The following is a 19,412-nucleotide window of genomic DNA, read 5'->3' on the forward strand; positions in this document are numbered from 1 at the left end:
CTCTCTCTCTCTCTCTCGTAATTTCTATTTACGAAGAATTTTTAGGCAAAAGCCAAAACCAAGTTCATAACTTATATGGAATCTACTTTAGCTTTCATCTACAGGGAAGCTGAGCTCATCATAAACGCACCACCCTTTGCTTCGCACCCCTTCCCGTCATGTGCTAACCCAGAAATTGGAAAAAAGCAAAGTAAACTTTACCATGTGTGTCAATCCCATGCGTTGATCCTCGTTCTCGGTGTTTTTATAGACGGCTTTAAGCAGGAGCGAATATCTGGTAAGCCTCTGCATCGGCATCACCAGTATATCCATAAGTTTCAGTCGATTGCAGTCTTTCTGCGTTTCGCACCACTATAATGAGGATCGAAATATCGCTACTAATTCCTAATACATTTGAAATTTTATCATTTTTCCTATTTAATTTTCTTTTACATCTCTTATAAAAACAATATTATTAAAAATGTTAAAAAGAACATTTTCTTACATAAAAATCTTACATAAAACTTTGAAGAATTTCAGCTACACATAGATTTTTAGTTAAAGTTTAACCCATTTAAAGTTATTTAAACAAATCTGAAGAAAACGCCTATTTCTTTAGATGAAAAAAATCCCTCAAGACGCATATAGCCACTTTTTTTAATAATTAAAACTGCTAACTGTGCGATTCCGGAATAAATAGTCTAGATCAATAATGAGACCAACAGTTGACTCCGCGAAACCAAGTTAACGGAAGCGAGCAAGAGAGTGATTAATAGCGTGTACGTACCACCAGGTACGCCGTGAAAAGCTGATTATCGTTCATCCGATCCTTACAATACTGCTGACACTTGCTCTGCTCGGCGCAGAATCTCGTGTAAGGCGCGAACGTCTGCTCGAAATTTGCGAAGCCCTGCAGAAGAAGGCTGGGATCGAACGGCTGCCCGCTCGATCTCGACGCGTTCACCATGGTGAGCAGATACTCGGTCCAAAAGTAGCGATTAATGGCGTAGATATCGGGTATATTGCTGAAGAGTTTCAGCCTGTCGACCTCGATCAGGATATTCGAGGCCTGTAGACTGCAGAGACACGCCATGAAGAGCTACGATATCAGAGACGATCATCACTTATAGGAAAGACCGAAAGTTCTAATCCCCCGATGAGATACCTCATCCCCGCGAGCCTCGTTATATTTTCAAGATATTTGATATGTCGAACAATCTTATCGGCTCTATCGTCTCGATCAGATTGATCAGTCTAACGAGTCTGGTTTCGCGAAACGTAAGAAGTACCTACGTCGACACTCTATACTTACATCGATCACAACCTTTAACGTCTTAATGTAGCCCACTTCGGTCTCGGCCAATTCCCAAAGCGCGGTTTGCTGCTGCGTGTGTTTCTCCGAGAGCGCCTGTGAATTCTCGACAATGTCGCGCCAGTCACCTTCTAAGTCGTAGAGAGCTGGAAGAGCGTCACGATAATATTTACGTTGCAACAGTGTCTATACGATTGCAGCAAACTAAGTTTATTCCATAGAGATAATGTTATATAAATGAGGGTTTCCCTGAGGACCGCGAAGAAAATGAGAAAAAGGTCATTTAAATTGCATTCTCCTCCGAAAAATCACGTACTTCGGGCTACTTTGTTTAAGATAAGAACGTAAGTCGCACCATCGATTTTCAATGCTGCGAGAGCGCGACGCTATTAGTAATGTGAATTATAACATTATAAGCCACCGGACGGGGGTACCTCAGAATTTTAATCTCGCCCCCGACTCAAACAATCGCGTTCTCGCACTCGAGAACGTCTCTCCGAGAAACGAGAGGGGCATGACGTAAGAAGTAACGCGATTGCACCAAGAGTAAGTCGTTAAAGGGATCTTCAAACTTTGCCAATTCCGTTTGCATGTAACGAGCCGGGGGAGCTGACGACAGAAAAGGAGGATTTAAATGTTCTTTCACGAGATGAAGGTGTTTTTCCAGGGAAGCAAGCGTGCCTCGCGTTAATTCTCTTCTGGATCATCGTGAATCCTCAAGATTTCGAGCGTCTTTCGTTTCGAGGGAAAACGCTCGACGGAGGAAAGAGAAAAGACAAATCGAAGGGCAGAAGTGGTAAAAATCGTACCTTCTTCGTTGATCGTCACGTCGCACTGCAAATGAACATTCGAGAGTTTTGGCACGCCGTGCTTGTTATACTCGTCCAGCTGGGCGGTTAACAGGTCCATCTTGATACCCTTGGTGTTGGTGAAAAACCCGCTCCATCGCTGTTTACTGGCCTTGAGTCCTGTGGCCCCGGCGGAACTCCGACCGGAAGAGAGCGTTGTGCCGGCACCAACCTCGGTGTCGACATTCGTGTCCTCGGTGGAAACGCTGAAGAAACGACTGTTTCGATTCCGATAATTCTATTGGAGAAATAAAAATTTCATCTTTAATTAATTAAAGTCGGATGCCGTGCGCAAAAGAGCGTAATAAAGAAAATTAATTCTTTTTTTTTACAAGTACATTCTTTATACAATTAAATTCTTTTTATCTTGTTCTTGTTATATTTGTTACCGAATATTTTCAACATTTTTGCTGAATATTCGAGATAGCAGGAGATCGTCCTGCTCTATGAAATTATCGGGACAAATTATTAAGACCTTCAACGGAAACTCGTTCGCTTCGTCAAGTGATTATGCCGCGATCGTACATCAAGCTGAAGGCACCTCAGAGCGAAGGCAACATTCTAGAAATTGCTCGTTGAGTTATCGCGCTGTGTAATCCGCTATCGAGTGTGTGATGTGTTGGTACCTGCCATGAATAATGTATCGCGCCCAACACTGCGCGGGCCCGACCCGTTAAGAGAAACCTTCCCAGCATTTTATTAACGTTATCCCTTCGCCGTGCACCGTCACCGCCAACGTCGCGACAAATCGCTCTCGTTACGCTTGCATGCATTACACGCGTTACACGCGAGGAAACGCGAAATATTCTGCCCCGCGCGTTACTTCGCGACGCGCGACGCGCCAATCAATTTTACACTTAGCATCTTATTCACTTCCACTATTATTAATTCTCTCTTCTCTTCCCTGCGCGGAGTCGCGCGAAAAGCTCTGCTCTCTATTGATAGAATAATTATTCAATTTATCATGCTAAATCCATCTAGTTTAGAGACTAGACTTTTTTTTCTTAATGAAGAGCGGCCACGTAAAGCAACTCTGACGCTTTCACATTGATCCCCCTTTTTTACTTCTAAATGTTGAACGAGCAATGTAAATGATTCGAATCATATTATAATAATGCAAAGATAAGCGAGATACCATTGCGCAAACTAGCAAATTCACTGCACGGCAATAAAAGTCTCTCTCCCCGGCGTAAATGCGACACGATGTGTAACGCGTTAATGTAGCGTAATCGGCGCTTCGCCCGCTCGTTTCACGTGACGCAAAACGCGGGCAGATTTCATCTGCAGAGGAGGAGGGGAGGGGGAGTGCACAGTAATAACGGTGATAACGGATCTTTATTGCAGTCTACCGTGTCTTTAATGTGCGCCGTTCGTCACACCGAAAGTATGTTCAACGGCGATCTGTAAACCACACCGGTCGACTGCGTGCGAAAGCTGCGGAAAAAAACTAAAAATTTTTTAAAACAAATATGAAATAAAATTAGTAAAACGCACGAAGTATTTCGAAACCGCGCTACTTTTTCATTACTCTAAAAAGATTTTACAGAATTTAATTTAATTAAAATTTAATTAAATTAATCACTCACACACACACATACACACACACACACACACACACACACACACAGAGTTTCGTAATTTAATTTTAAGAAAATCGCAATTACGATGAAATTTAAATTCAATCGTGTAATTGTACATGGCGAGAAACGTAGTTGGGGAATCGAAACGGACGATCGTAGGTGTGCCGGATCAAATACGCATTTGTTCCACTGACAGCTCCGTCTTTGGCACTTGTCGGGATTGAAATTCGTCGGCTTCATTTGCGCCCGTATCGAGCACGCGACAGAGATTACATTGCTGACCGAGCGGATTAATCCGGCCGTGAATGAGGCGCAGCTGCGTCGCGTATGCATGCAGTTGCGCGAAAGCTGGAACGTTCACGTAATTGTCGCTCGGACAATAAGCGGGGCGTTCGGCGAAGACAATGGTAACCGCGACGCTAGGAATCCGGACGTACCCGGAACTGTAGGTAATGCCGGGGACAATATGGAAATGTGCTGTGAAGGAAAATTTCATCGAAATAGTAGTGTAGTTGTTTATTTACATTGTGGATCACACACATTTATATGAGTAAAAAGAGAAACGTTCGGTTGCGTGTGCGTGTACGTGCATCATTACTTCTTTTAAATCGGAATAAGACACGTCGATGTAATATGAGATTACATTTAAAAGTAATTAAATAAAGTACATTAAATTATAATTATTGCGTGATTATATTCTTCCTTAATTTTTGCGTTTTTTTGTATTAAAAAAACTCTCAGCTCTTTAGGAAATTTCCCGCGGGAAAGTCTCGTTCACGGTATCGACAGCGTTAAACCGATGATGCGCCATCGCGCCTCGCTCGAGGCTTTGTTTGCGCCTGGCGAATCGTTTTGCGATTTGTCTTTGTCAGCCCGGCCATATTGTTACCTCCCTGTCAGCGGGTCAAGGCTCGCAAAAGGACTACGAGCATTATTGTTCGCGAGATGCTAAAACGTGTGCTTCATCTCGCGCGCGCGCACAAAAGAGAGAGAGAAAAAGAGAGAGCTGTCGAAAGAAAGCGTTGGCGCGGTACAAAGGTGTTCGCACTTGACGAATGATGATACGTCGAGTGATACAGGTCGATACCTTTGGCGAGGCATCTACCGACACGTAACATCGTCTTTCCGTGATATATAATGCGACATCGCAATATCCACGGCAACAATCCGCGTTCAATGTTTTTTCTTAATCCTAAGAGATTCCATCGCGACGCAGTCGAGTTAATTAAAGATGTATTTGCTGGGGTTGCTCTATTTTTTAATTTAACTCTATTGTCGTAAAGTTTAATTGGGAGTATTATTTGAGCGGAAGCTACTTACCCCACTGGTTTTCCGCAGCACACCCTGATTTCCTTTTTGGCTGGGCGATCGAGAATTCAGTCTATCGTCCTTAACTGAAACGAGAGAAAGCGAGAATTGCGGTTATCACGAATCTCCGTACATATCTAGTATTTTCGATCGGATCGGAAAATCCTGTCATAATTAATCATTCTATAATATAATAGTTTCTAGCAAAGCAATTTCTATCTAATAATAATTCCTACTAGTCGTACATTAATATTGAAAATTTGCAACGCATTAGTGCGCTTTATAATAATTTCATGATTAATAAAAAAAACACTCTAATTTAAAGCACTCTGCATAATAGGCCGCGGCGATCGTAAAATATGCAGGAGAACGCCAATCCTTTCTGTTGACGCTGCAAATGTTATTTTCAACGTGTATTGAATGAATTCGCTCTATATTTAAACGCTCGCAAGGCGCGCGGAACGGTTGCGTTAAATCGCAGACTTCGATCCCCGATCGCGGATCGAAACATGGCTTTGTTGTCGGTGCGCGTAACATTTCCGTAATGCGTGAGAAAAAAACGCGCGGGGACCGTTTAAATCGCACGTGGCCCGGGGCGGCCCAATTTTGCATTTTGAGAGCTTTTCCACGGCGACAGTCCACGGCTGACGCTCCGCGCGTCAGAACTTTGCCTTTTCCGCGCGCAAAAGGATCAAAGGATCAAACGCGTTACAAGGGTCGCTGTCGCGGCATTAACTCTCACCATTATCCGGGGATCAACTGGATCACTTACACTCGTCCATTGTCCGTATTAAAATCTCATCATCGCCTTGCGAATATAGAAATGTAAGGGAAAGGACGCGTGTACAATTATTCAAAAGTAGAGAAGTCACATACACAGGGAGAAAAATAGAAAGCTCTCATTTCTGAAGCTTATTTCCTGTTTATGCAGAGGCTCTGAATTCCGAGTTATTTCATCATTATTTCATAGAATCATCATTTTCCTGTATATTTTACATGTTTATCTTCATTATAAGTATAAAATAATTACAAAATCACACACGCTTAAGCTAGAAATTTAGTTACGTTGTAGAAAGCGATTTTAGAATGTAACTCGCGCGCACGTTCGCAGTGTAATATGGAGATACAGCGCTTTAATTGCGGTCTGTTACAATACATGTAACGTTCGCAATCGCCTTGTTACGGATTTAGTTAGTTTCGAATTTTAATCATCCGGAGTTGTGCATCATCCCTATATTACTTCCGGAACACTCGCCGCACCGACATCTGGGGTCTCGACGGCGACCCGCTTGTTCCTGCTGCAGTTTCTCGGACACGCGAAACTTTCCCTAGTTGTAATGGCTCTGGTTTAATTTCGCCAACGGCGCGACAACTCCTCATTCCGGAACCGGGGCGATTGAATGGAAGAAAAAAAGAAAAAATCGTTACCCATTGCCGCGCGTGTATTATCGCAATTCCGATGTGATTCCGTCCGCTCGTACGCAGACGGAAGTCTTCCTCGTGGCGCTTCATTTCCTGACTACGGAGCAAAGTGATAAGTTCTCATATTTCCGACTTGGGATTACCACGTCTCGGTAATTTGATTCGGTAATTTAATTTAATTCTTTACGTAATAATTCTTTCCGGAGTTTAATGAACTTCTTAGAGATAACGTCATATTTTGTTACGACAGCGTTGTTACGTTGTTACGAGAGCGTTCCCGTAGCTGCCTTTTTGCGATATTGAGCATGATTTATATATGTATAAGCATGACATTCTTGAGGCTATGTTTTCAACTTTATTTTAAGCATCATTCAAGACACTTTATAAAATTTATATGATTTATATTTATAATTTATAATTCGATAATTCGTATTTAAATATATATTTTTTAGAATTCTATTTATGTGTTCCGTATAATACAAAAAATATTTAATGATTCAGAAAACACACAATATATATTAAAATATTTTTTATACTTGTAAAATACATGACACAAAATCATAAACAAACTTGTATCGTGAAATCTAAGACAAATTACAAATTCTCTAAAGTGAACTTTAAGCAGCAAGTAATATTGGCTGTCTAACTATTGTCAGTCACTACTACTTATATGAAACGATCGATATGCCATCAACGTCAAAATCTGCATGTTATATTAAACGTATTACGAACAACGAGAAATTGCTTTAATAATGCGCAATAATATATCTATCTATATTCTAAATATAACATTTATATGAATTTATTGCATTTTCCTTTGAAATTTTTTAAACGTTCGCAGAAAATACGAGTAATAGCGAGAAATAATGCAGCAGCGACTCGCGCCGCGCCGTGCCTGCCGTGACAATTTCACGAAGCAGCTGTTACATTCGTGTGCGTATCTTTTCTTTCCTCCGGGAAAACGTATCGCCTTTTCTCGCTCCGGCTCATTAATTTTGCGCCACATGACGACGCGTGACTCTCGCTCCTCTCGCTCCTGAATAATATCGCGTATTCCTACCCATCGTCGCGCCCGATCGTCCCAGGCGGCGCGGCGCGACGCAAACGGTTACAAAAGAAACCCGGCGACTTTCAGCTGTAAAGAATATTATTGGCGATCTGTCGATCGCGCGAGTGAGCGTATCCTGATGACGTTCTGCCCGAGCCCGACGGCGAGGAAATTGAACATTTTTCCGACACGCGGTGTCACGTCGTCGCGCTCGAATTACGCCCGCTTGCATTTACATATATGCGTACATTTATTTCGGTCCAAAACCGATTTTCGTCGCGCACGAAATATTCAATGCGGATAATATTCGTGTCGTGACTTACGGAGTTTGGCGCTGTTGTGCTTCCGAAAGCTACGATATTAAAGAAATCATGACGAGGTTTCAGAAAAAAAAGGGGGTTGCAAACTGTTCGGGCAGACAGTACTTCGACAAAGAGCAAGAAGATTTTAATATGTAAATGTATATACTTCCCAAAATCAATACTTATTATTGAGATTTGAATAGTGTGTTATCTCTACAGCAAACGTTCTACGTGATTTCCTTCCATTTCAACGACTTGTATGGCAAAGGTCTACGTATATTGATTAAGCACTTGCTCATAGCAAACACGTGACGCATTGTTTAATAAATACAGTCGAAGTTTCCGAGATTGTTCAGCTCCGTATCTCTCTGACGTCGAAGTGTTAATAGATTTTCCGCTATACATTCCCAATAGCGTTTGTTTATCTAAGAAAGCATGCCTTTAGTAGAAACTAATCTACGTTGATGAGTTTATACAACACGCTTATAGCGAACTCATTGCTGAATGAGAATCGTATCTCCACCGACGCTTGTATCACAATAAACTAGATTTCTCAATAAATTATTTTTAGAAAATATGTTTGTTAAAGAATCTTTTTCGTCAACTTTCTTGTTTTCTTTTTATTTTAATAAGTTTTACGTAATAATAAGCATCTGTAACCCTTTCTCTGTGTGAGAAAATAAAAAAACAATAATAATAATAAAAGAGAATAATCGATATTTTATAATACCGAACACGTTATGTGCTTAGAATTTCTCGCACTTCTGAGATTATTTCAATTGCAACGTGTTAAGTCTTTGAGAACGCTTGTTGGAGATACGAACACCGGCGGTTTTAAACCCCCAGTGCGACATACAATCACAGTGTAGCAAGTGTACGATGGTATTTCAGCGCGAGGCATTGTACATACACGTTATTCTTACCATATACGGAGTGGCACGGTTTCATCGAGTGCACGATCCGCATTCTCGCTCTCTCGAAATCACTCAGCGGAATCTGCGACCCTCCCGCCCCCGGTCCCGTTGTGTTCACGCGCGCGCGCCTCTCTCAGGGTCAAATTCACCGGGGAAATCACGATGGAAACGAAATAGCGGTGTTAAGTAACTGAGAAAATTTTCCGTGAAAGCGTCGAGTCGCGTTTAGCCCTTCTATTGCCGTCGCACCCTACCATTGCCTTTTTTCGCCTCGATAGGATTATGGAGACGTCGTCTGCGCGCGAGCACATTTTGCGCCGCACCCCCTCCTTCCTTACCGCCCTTTCCCACGCGTGAAAATTCTCTCACTCGAAGAATACAACGGACGAAAAATTTATCGCCTCGATAAATTATTGCATTAAGATGCATTGTCGCGTACACAGTACATATACAGTTGCGTTGCACTTCAAGTATCCTAGAGACACAGAGGGATGAGAGAGCGGAGGCGTGAGACTGGCATGAAGCAGCAGCCCGAGCTCTGTGTGCTCGCGGTTTATTCACGTGTACGTTCGAACGGATATAAATGTGTTTAAACTCCCTCTGCGAAGCGCGGGCGCATCTTCTCCTCTAACCTTTTCCCCTCGTATTCTTCTTTTCGCGGAGCAGCTGCATCTACCGCGCGATAGTACACGAAGGGAATTAAAAGATAAGTTAACGTTATTACGGTAGAACTAAACCTTGTTAACAAAGATGATAATTAAGTTGTAAAAGAGAGATAATTGTAACGGCCAATGTATTTTAATTCGTTCAATTGTTCGCGACGATGCGAGATCTTCGATCGCAATGACGAATGCAATTGAGAATTTACTTGGAGTTGGTGAATTATTTGTGAAAATTATTAAGAAATTATGCAACTTTTATTTAAAAAAAAATATTTTAGATTGTACTTAAGGAAATAATAATTAGTACGTGGGAAAAAAAAGAATTTTATCGATCAGTATCTCCACCCTTCTCCCCAAGCTTTCGTTACCCGTCTGACCAGAGACTGAAAAGGAAGTGAATTTAATTATTCGTCCTTTCTTCATTATCTATTAACGATTCTTTGAAACCCTCGCCTGTCATCGCCGGATATCTTCGTTGCCTCAAGTCGCCGGAAGACAATTAAATTAATCAGGGGAAGCAAGGGAATGGTCTGTGCGTGATCCGTAATGATTTAACAAATTTAGAGGCGGTGAATTATTTCGCGCGTTTAATCGATTAACTTCGTGCCTAAGCCGATTATACAGCGTAATTAAGTAAACTCGACCGAGCAGTACGGAACTGTATTTTAATACGGAGAGTTTTAAGACATGTTACAGAGAATATTCTAAGATCGAGGTGCATTCGTCGAAAATTCTAAAAAGAATCGAATTAAATAAAGACGCAGTGAAAAGAAATCCAACGGGATCCTGAGGAAAGCTAAGTACCTTCCTAAAATATCACCGGCGAAAAGAGACATCTTCGAAAAAAGTTAAATCTATAAGTAAATCCGTTCTGTGATATAAATATCTCCATTATTTGACACAGACTTCGACGATTTACGACAGCTGTCTATATTCTCTCTATCGAAAACGCGGACTTTCTTCGACGCGTATGATCCACTTGCGATTTATGTCACTCAACTTCGTGCGGGCTCATATCTATGCGGTTGTAGATTAATCAACCTCGGGAATTAGCCCGACCATCTCGTTCGGCGTAGAATAATTAATTGTGCTCGATACTCGCTAGCCGCAAATGAGCCGGGAGCGTTCCGACGTACCATTAATAATTAATTGATTATGGTAGTCGAAACCAAGTATCGAGCAGTGCCTTTCAAAGGAAACGTGTGAAAATTAATGTCAAACAATCCGAACAATAATTATCGTTCGCTCAGTTTCGATGAACCCGATATACGAAACCGCTAATTTCTGATCGCTCTCTTTCCATCGCTACCAAGTCAGAACTTTCTTGAAAGCACGAACATCACGATGTGTGATCACTGCGGAGTCTTATGAAGTAAGTAAGAAGGTGAATTTCAATATTTATTGGCTGGATCCTGCAGTCAGATTGAACAAAATACGACGGCAAGACAGTAAAAATCGAGGAATCAATCCAGCGGCGCAAACACGTCATCTGATAATTGAATCCTTGACACAGAATCCGTTTAAATCCAAATGCATATGAAATAATAAAATCTCACCGATCACTCGTAGGTGTTTTCCACCGAGGGTGGAGGCGTCCGTCGTCAGCAGGGATAACGGCGTCGAGGAACTGTCGAGGACTTCGACGCGCGATAAATCGACGCCGCGGCGCTCGCAGGCCGGACTCAGCACATCCCTGTAACACACAATGCAGCAAGTTAAACGCAAAAGCAGCTTTGCGTGTCTCTCGTCGACGAAAATATTCGGCCATATTTCCGAAACAAAGCCGAGATTTAATGCCATTCAGATTCCGGATTCGATATCATACACAGCAATAATCGATCTGCGTATATACCATAATCACGTGATATAAAAAAAGCCAATAATTGCGTTATATCGATTAATTAATTAAAAGTAGAAAACTGCACGAACACTTTTCAAAAAAATTGGCTCTTCGCTTAAACCGCCATCGCGATTACGGCACAGCGATTGTTAAGCTCTGGTCGATGATAAGATAATTTATAAGCGGCCGCGATATCGTGAAAGCTCTCGCCAAGAAATACGAGTACGAATTTTAATTCTCGTCGAGTAATGCGTATTTTACTTCGCGCTACGATCTGTCCGTCCACGTAATCTCTGAACTTTTGAGAATAAAAGTACAGTAATTCAATTTCAGGCGCTTTTCAGTCGGATTACGACGATTAAAGGAATCTCCCTTAAAAAGACCTCGCGCAAAATCCGCAAAGGAATATCCCGCACTCTTTAAAAGTATTTCAACTTTGAGAGAAACGACGTAATAAATGTTATCTGTGTATCACAGACATGGTATAAAAAAAATAATACGTTTTTTCAAAAATAAATTCGATTGCAAAATATCGTGCTCTTATTTTTAACAGGAGAAATTTATGGATACGCAGAATTTGCGAATTTGCACGAAAAAAAGAGTTCAAGACGTAATTAAAGTTTAAAGTTATTTAATCAGCCATCTTAAATTACTTAAATGTACATAAAAGTTATAAATAATTTTTTCTTTTTTTAATATGTAATGCTAAAACGACGCTTCTTCAAGTAAACTTATTGTGCATATTCCTATTGTATATCATTTTTACTCCTATGTATCATTTTTAAATTTTCAAGATTTAATTACTCACGCGAGATTTACGCTAAACTGATTTTACTGTCACTTTTGAAGACATCAAATTTGATTTTATCCCGCAGAAATAACATTTCCGCCATTCCTGCATTTGGGAAACATATCGTTTAAACAGATTTTTTCTGTTACAAATAAAAAATTTACGAACAGCTTCCTTCTTTTTAATATTCTGGGTACACTTCTATCCCAGTTTCTTGAAATAACTCTGCTGCTAGTTTTAAAAGCACTTAGTCGATGGTTACTTTTAACTTTTCGTATTGCGCGTCTGTTCCAATCAAGAGTCCCTGGGCGGCCTGTTTCAGTGGAATACTCAATTCGACTTCCGCGCTTATTATACATGTCTTTCAATGATTTTCCTTACGCGTAAATTATGCAAAAACGACAATTTTGACGCGAATCACAACAGTGATGATACTTCAATCTCGATGCTTCCCACGGAGTGGGGAGTAACCAGAAAAATCGACTAAGTTGTTGCCAAGGAGGAATTAGAAATTATATTATGCGTTATACCCTCGTCTTAAGGGATAATTGCCATCCTCGTTTACCATTACCCCATACCGCGACCACGAGAACTTCGCTAAATTATTAAATTATGCGAAATTATTGCCATCTTCTTCGGTAAATCACCCAAAATTTCTGCCACAGAAGTCTGTAAATACACACTCCTGAATTAGAGAGAACAACAACCAGAAATTACATAATCAACCAGCAACGATGCAAAGAAATTGAAATAAATTTCGACAAGCCGTCGATGTAACTAGATTGAATCACGGTAATCATTCTTTTACACTCGATAATAAATGAAATAGACGATCGTGAGTTGAAGATTCAGGTGGATAGGATGTTGGAATTTATTGTAAAACCGAACTATTTTTAACATATTCGACGACTCTAACAAATTTTTGAATGATCATGATGGATGACAATAGTAATATACGTAAAAATATTGTCAAATATCTCGAAAAATTCGTGTACCGTGTTAAAATATGAAAAAATATATTTCGCAATGTATCTTGTTAAAGCGAGTAAATTGAAGGAAAGATGCGACGTTATAATTTTACATTACCGGTCGCTCTCCGGTAGCCTGAAATTTACCTCCTTGTTTCCTGGTTATCACTCAGTTTTCCAGCGGCCTATTTCAAAAGGAAAAGGAGTGCCTAATGAAATAATGGTGTAAGGTTGAACAAAGGGTGCCTGCCTTGAGGAAGGCGTAACACTGCAGGCAGTGACAGAGCAGAAATTTCGTCGGCGGAATTCGTAGGAGTAGAATAAGAAACTAATTTATTCGTCCACGCTTCACACAATTCCCTCCCATTATTTCAGCTTTCCTTTCGTACATTTTACACCGCTCCCTTCATTCTTTAACGTTAACCGTAATATGTATCAAAACAAAAGCTTTATTCTTGGGCGGTCACGTCCCGAAAGCGCAACTTCGTAAGCATTATCTCGTCGAGATAATTCGCCAGATTTTCCTAAAGGAATATATTTTATACATTGTTTTCGTGTGTATGTACATTCGTTTCGAGCGTGAAATTCCAGTTAGTCAGAGATTGTTTAAGTTGTGGGTTTCATCAAAGCAGCCAAGATATCAAATGAAAAAGCTGGATGACGTGTGTCGCGGTCGCGTCAGAGCGTCGGGCAAAAAATTCGTGGAAACTAGAAATTCCAAACAACTCGCAGTGTGTGTTGATGCAAGTGGAGTAAACCGATGACGCAGCGTCATGAAATCGAAAGCCGTGCACGTGGCTCGTTCAAAGTCGAATCGTCATCGCGTTCGGAGGTTCGGTTTCCATCCGGAGTAATTTTTTTTTTATTTCACGTTCTATAGGCTTTGCAGCTTTCGTTTCAGCTGAGTAGAATGGCACTTGTACTCGCAAATATCGTATTTTAAACTTTCGAGCGTTTCGTCTTTTGAAAAAAAATACTTTTTTTTTTTTAATAAAATTCAATATTAATTTGGAATGGTGTCAAAAGTACTGCGGATAAACGAAGCTTACGAATGTCTGTAAACCTTCATATTTTAAGCTCAAATAATATCAATGTAATTGTTGCCTCACAGATTAAAAAAATTAAAGAATTAGTTGAAAATTTTTCAAAAACTTATACTTGTAAGTATATAATAGAAATAACAATTATTTTGATAGAACAGAGACTTTAAATAGTGATATAAAATTAGATTTGCAATGTTATAAAAATAATTTCGTCATAATAATTTTAACGTTGATATATATATACTTTCATTGGAAAGCAAGGAATACCATTCAATCGAGAATCGATAATTATTTCGAGTACGCTTGCTCGTATTATTACGTAATGTCCATCGAGCTTTGATCTTCGTATATACAAAAAGAAAATGCAATCTTCATAACGTACAGAGTTTACGTCGTTTTCCTCCTTTACATTTTCTCCTACAGTCGTGACATACATCGCTCGACACAGGACTGTCCCTTCGCGCCCCGTTCATGTTTATTGAACATATCCGGCCGCATTAAATCGCTATAAATCACTGGCTGATGCGACAGCCCAGCCGGGTATGCACGTGTGCGAGCACGTACATGTACGAATATGCGCACCTCACATTCTAAATGGCGGTATGCTATTTCAAAGTGAGTGACTCAGCGATATTCGCCGTTAATATACATTCCCCGATGTTCGACTGCCAGCGTAGAGATACTCTCCGCATGAAGAAGAAGGGAGGAAAAAAGTGGAGATATGGAGAGCTTCCATGCGTTCCATGTCTCGCAAATACACCCGTCGCTTACGATTTTCTAATATACGAGTAATTAAAGAACTCGACGTACGTAAATAATAACTGATGCGCGTATTCAATTAAGAGATTCAAATTGAATCAAAATAAATTCGGACTGTGAGGCAACAGCGACTGAGAGCAAACAGAGAAAGGGACTCGAGCGAGTGAAGGAGAAAATCACAATCTAATTTGTGTGTATCGTTTCTTTCCTTTTTTTTTTATTTTGGGACATATATTACGTATTGAAAGGGTGCCAAATAGAGTCCTTCGCAACCACGCGAATTGAATTCCTTTTCCCGCGGGAGACGGTAACGTGCGTTTAATTGTAATGCAAGCTGCAGCTTCGGGAGATTACGAGCGACGCAAGAACAATCAGCAAACGATCCGAGACGATAAAGATTTCGCGCGTTAATGGAGAACGGTGCTTTTCATGCAAACCGTGATCCCGGGGTAGAATGAAAATTTTTCTGCGGACAGAGAGAGAGAGAGAAAAAGAGAGAGAGAGAAAAACACGACAAAGGCGGAGCGCGCGCTTTGTACAATTCTCGGTTCGCCACCTAACAATGCTTGGCAATTAAGAGTAATCCGGTTGGAAGCGTAAGGCGCTCTCGCGCGCGCAAACGCCGACGGTTTACCAGTTAGTATTGTCTTCCCGTGATACAGTCCGTTTATTTTCTGATACTACTTGTCACGCTGGATGAGTATATTAATCGTAGGAACGAGAATCGAGCGAGCTTTTGATTGAAGAACACGAATATAAGCGGTAATATTGCGAGTCTGGCAAAATAACGAAAGCCAAGAGGATTGAAAGAAATTGAAAAGTCACGTTTTAATTTTCTGAAAGATTTCTGCACTCGTTATCAATCTGAAAAGTTTTCAAAAGTTTTTTTCTATAAATATTCGCTTCTCATAATAATCGTCTTGACTGTTAAAGTTACTTGATTGCTGTACGCTAAATGGCCGCTCAAATGAACGGGACTTTTCAAAGGTTCAGCGTGTAGCCGTTTCTAAAACAGCGACGTTTTAAAGTGCATCTCATTCGTCTCCCGGGAAATTTTCCGCCGGAAAATTTCGTCCACTAATTCGCTGCTCACTCTCGAAAAATCGCGGGAAAGTCGGAAAAGTGCGCCTGCAAAAAAAACCGCGAGACAGAAATTATGCCGCGTAATCGGCGCGCAATGAACATTAAAGTGATACCCTTTACTCGCCGGAGAAAAACTTTTCCCAAAAATAAAATGTCGGAGAAATTAATAATCGCGTCCTTCCTTTCTCGTTTGCGACAAGAAACACCTGATCGCGAAATAAATACTGGTGTCCACGTATCCGCACTGATTAAAACAAACAGAGCGCGAGGGATCTTCGGTTGGATAAATCGTCAAGATAAATTAAATCCCGCTGTTGATTATGAGCCGCGACACTTCCGGTGCGTGGAGCGATTTATTTTCCCTGTCCCCGGCACACGGTTTTATTATAAACACACAACAACGGCGCGAGCGGCGAGCTTTGCCTATTTATTTGCCGCCCACAAATCCGCACCCCCGCGTCGATGCCGCGCGGTGATAAATCGGTACACCCCTGTAGAGCGGACGGTAGGGAATAAGGGCTGACCTCCTGACGATCTCAAAAATAGAAGTACCTTCTACCTTTCCTTCTACCACCCCTACTCGGCTTAAAAGTAACTTTAATGGATCATCGGATCGTCCTGGAGGTCGATAAAAGAGGTAGGAGGAGCCGCCTCCTTTTTCGCGAATGAATCTAAAGGGGATTGGATGTAACGCGGTCGGCCGGCATATCTTCGGTCGGCGTTAAACAACGTCGGATACGTGACGACGATACTTGACTTAATGGAATGTTCCTTAACGATAGGCATTACGTAGTATATTTCATGGCCCGTACGGTATGCGAATTAATGGCCAAAAAAACGCTGTTACACATGCACGTGAAATTGGTGATATTTGCGCTCCGAAAAATATTCTCTTTTGTAGAGAAGAAAAAAACGCAATAAAACTAAGTTGCAATGAAAATCGTACATGACATAAGTATGATGGAAATAAATTGTAAGTTTACCGCGTAATTGACGAATAACGCTATCGTTTCGCCAATCGTGTTTCACAGCAGATGCCGCGAAGCTGAAATTACATTCCCCTGAAAATTTTTATGGAGAAATAGTGGAGATAATGATTACGAACCATTATTGATCGCGTAGGTGGAACGAGGGTTTTTTTTCGCATTGGGGGGATGAATTTTAATCTCGCGACGACGATGCGACGGTAAAATGAAAGATGTCGATGTCGAGACGAGTATTTTGAAATCGATCCGCCTGAGGAGCGCCGTGAGATAACGGAACAATGATGTCGCGAGCGCGGACGGTGCGCATTTTTCGCGTTCTCGCCCGCAACTGGGCGACGGCGAGGGGGAGGGTTTCGTAAGCCGCGTGACGTAATGCGGCGGTTATCCGCGGTGGATGATCGGTCCCGGGACGCGCGTATTGCGGTTCGGCGCTGCGGTGTCTATAAATATCGTCGCATTGTCATTCGCGACGTGACACGCGCGACAAAATTTATCGTCCCCGATCGGCGCGCGTACGCGCGGGGGATATTAAAAGTACGATAATGCTGCACTCACATCAAGTAAGTTCCCCGCGTCGCCGGCAGAAACTCCTCCCGGTCGAAGGAAGTCAAGTGGTCGTCGCCCACCTCGAAACTGACGCTAAAGTATTCGTTGCTGGATACCTGTAACCAGAATGAAGCACGCCCGTGAGCACAATTAATTTTATCTCTTTGGGTAAAAGTGATCTTAATATTCCCGGTAATTAGGATCTCGGTTTAATATAACTCTTGGTCTGGCGGAAGTTTCTCTCGTTGTCGATGTAGATGAGATTCAACAGAATTTTGAACAAGAAAGTGAGGTATATAAATACTAAGCTCAGACTGTTTCTCTTTCATTTCACAGAGAAACTCTTGTACAACTCTTACTCGAGCTGTTTCTATTTTATATTACATTCAAAAGGAAAGTTATTCAGATTTACAAAAAATATACATGATGAAATCACGTAAACCAGAGTGTTGCTGTATATCACGATATAAATACATATATATTAGATTAAAATCTAATTGTTAAAATTTAAATGATTTAGTACACCAGCGTAGGAATGTGAAACATCGTCAAATCAACGAGATATAAAATCTTTTTGTGTAAAAGCGACAGCTTAAATGTAGTAATAATAATAAATTCCCGACGCTGATAAACCCGCACACGAAACTCAATGATTAACTCCACTGATTAGCGTCTCTCTCGGGATTACGCTCTAAAGAAAACTCTAGCCGATTTTGCCGCACAAAGAGCCGACTTTTGGTTTTACCGTAATCGCTTTAGGATCGGATGTAACCAGTAAGCTGCGACGTACTCGCGGTTTAAAGCGAAACTGAATGAACAGATCTCGTTTAAATGCACAGTTCGTGATTTAAGGCATTAAATTCAAAGGAGAGGACAAAACCGCGAGTGCCGCAATATATCGAATATATAATACGTGTAACAGTTACGATCACAGTCTTGCGCGAGATTCGCGTGTATTTCAGCGCGCGACACAAGCAAAGCTTCAAACAAATTAGGCGCTTAGACAATCTGACAACGTGCGAAGGAGCCATGAATACAAATGCCCGTGCAAATATTTCTGTATTTGCGCGCGTTTCTAAAGCGCGATCCTTAACGCAGATAGCTCGAAGTCGATGCGCAACGCGCGCGTCGTTTCGCGCGCCCGCAATCTTTACTACGCATCTCGCGAGAACTTAGAAAATTGGCCTGGCCAGTTTCTCCCACGCGATATATACCGCGATTACTCCGCAGTTCGGGCGGCCCGGATTCAATATTGCCGCCACGTTCGCCCATTCGACTCAATTTTTTTTTCCCTCATAAATAATGCAGGGACGCGGCGCTCTCATAAATTCGAGTCACCTGGATAGGCCGGCGCGGCGAGTCGGCCCTCGGAATTAAATATTAAAGCACGGCATCGGTAATCGCCGTCGCGGCAAAGATTGTTGCTTGTCATCGCCGCGAATTAGTTTACCTCACTGCTCAGCACAAGCGACAGCACGCATTGGGAGAGAGTACTTATCGAAGGGGGAGAAGAGGGGAGGCGCGACGAAGAGAAATAATCGTGTTTGTTAATCACGATTGATAAATCGAGATATTGTTAAGCAGAGCTCGCGAGAATCACAAAACAAAATTGACTGCCTCTTGACCTTTAAAAAGAGATTTTCTAATAAATTATCGAAATAAATTCGAGACGACAACGTTTTCCGTACAAAAGATGCATTTCTCTTGAATACGTCGGTTGCATGTAAGATCATGCGCATGAATCATACATTGCCCGGACGGCAAAGGGCGATCGTTGTTGGTTCTTGTTTCCCTCGCAATGGAGAAAGGGGGTTTCGAGGGGGTTTCGAAGTCGTAGTAACTGCAATTGTCGCGGCACACATTTCGCGCGCGAAACGTGGGGTGCATAACGAGGTACAAGGCGCGTTAGCTCACATAAGTGTTTCCACGGCTATGTAATTTTGAGTATATAGGTAATCGCGTAAGAGAAAGAGAGGGCATGCCACATCGTACTACACCACGCTTGAGAGCTTATAGCTAGGT

At 41.6% G+C, this 19,412-nt stretch overlaps 1 protein-coding gene across 2 annotated transcripts in view; it reads right to left on the reverse strand.

Annotated features, from left to right (window-relative positions):
• The window catches only part of LOC105448219 (pleckstrin homology domain-containing family G member 5-like), a 90,855-nt gene that overhangs the window by 5,456 nt on the left and 65,987 nt on the right, over positions 1 to 19,412 (reverse strand). For both annotated transcript variants that reach the window (XM_011686678.1, XM_011686677.1), the window contains exons 8-14: positions 17,400 to 17,506; positions 10,932 to 11,068; positions 5,040 to 5,113; positions 2,101 to 2,377; positions 1,292 to 1,437; positions 767 to 1,078; positions 202 to 351 (exon numbers count right to left, since the gene is read on the reverse strand). In XM_011686678.1, coding sequence (XP_011684980.1) covers positions 202 to 351; positions 767 to 1,078; positions 1,292 to 1,437; positions 2,101 to 2,377; positions 5,040 to 5,113; positions 10,932 to 11,068; positions 17,400 to 17,506 — 1,203 coding nt within the window. The remainder of the gene's footprint in view (positions 1 to 201; positions 352 to 766; positions 1,079 to 1,291; positions 1,438 to 2,100; positions 2,378 to 5,039; positions 5,114 to 10,931; positions 11,069 to 17,399; positions 17,507 to 19,412) is intronic.

The sequence above is a fragment of the Wasmannia auropunctata genome, unplaced genomic scaffold (assembly GCF_000956235.1).
Source record: "Wasmannia auropunctata unplaced genomic scaffold, wasmannia.A_1.0 LD336088.1, whole genome shotgun sequence".
In the NCBI taxonomy this organism is placed as follows: domain Eukaryota; kingdom Metazoa; phylum Arthropoda; class Insecta; order Hymenoptera; family Formicidae; genus Wasmannia; species Wasmannia auropunctata.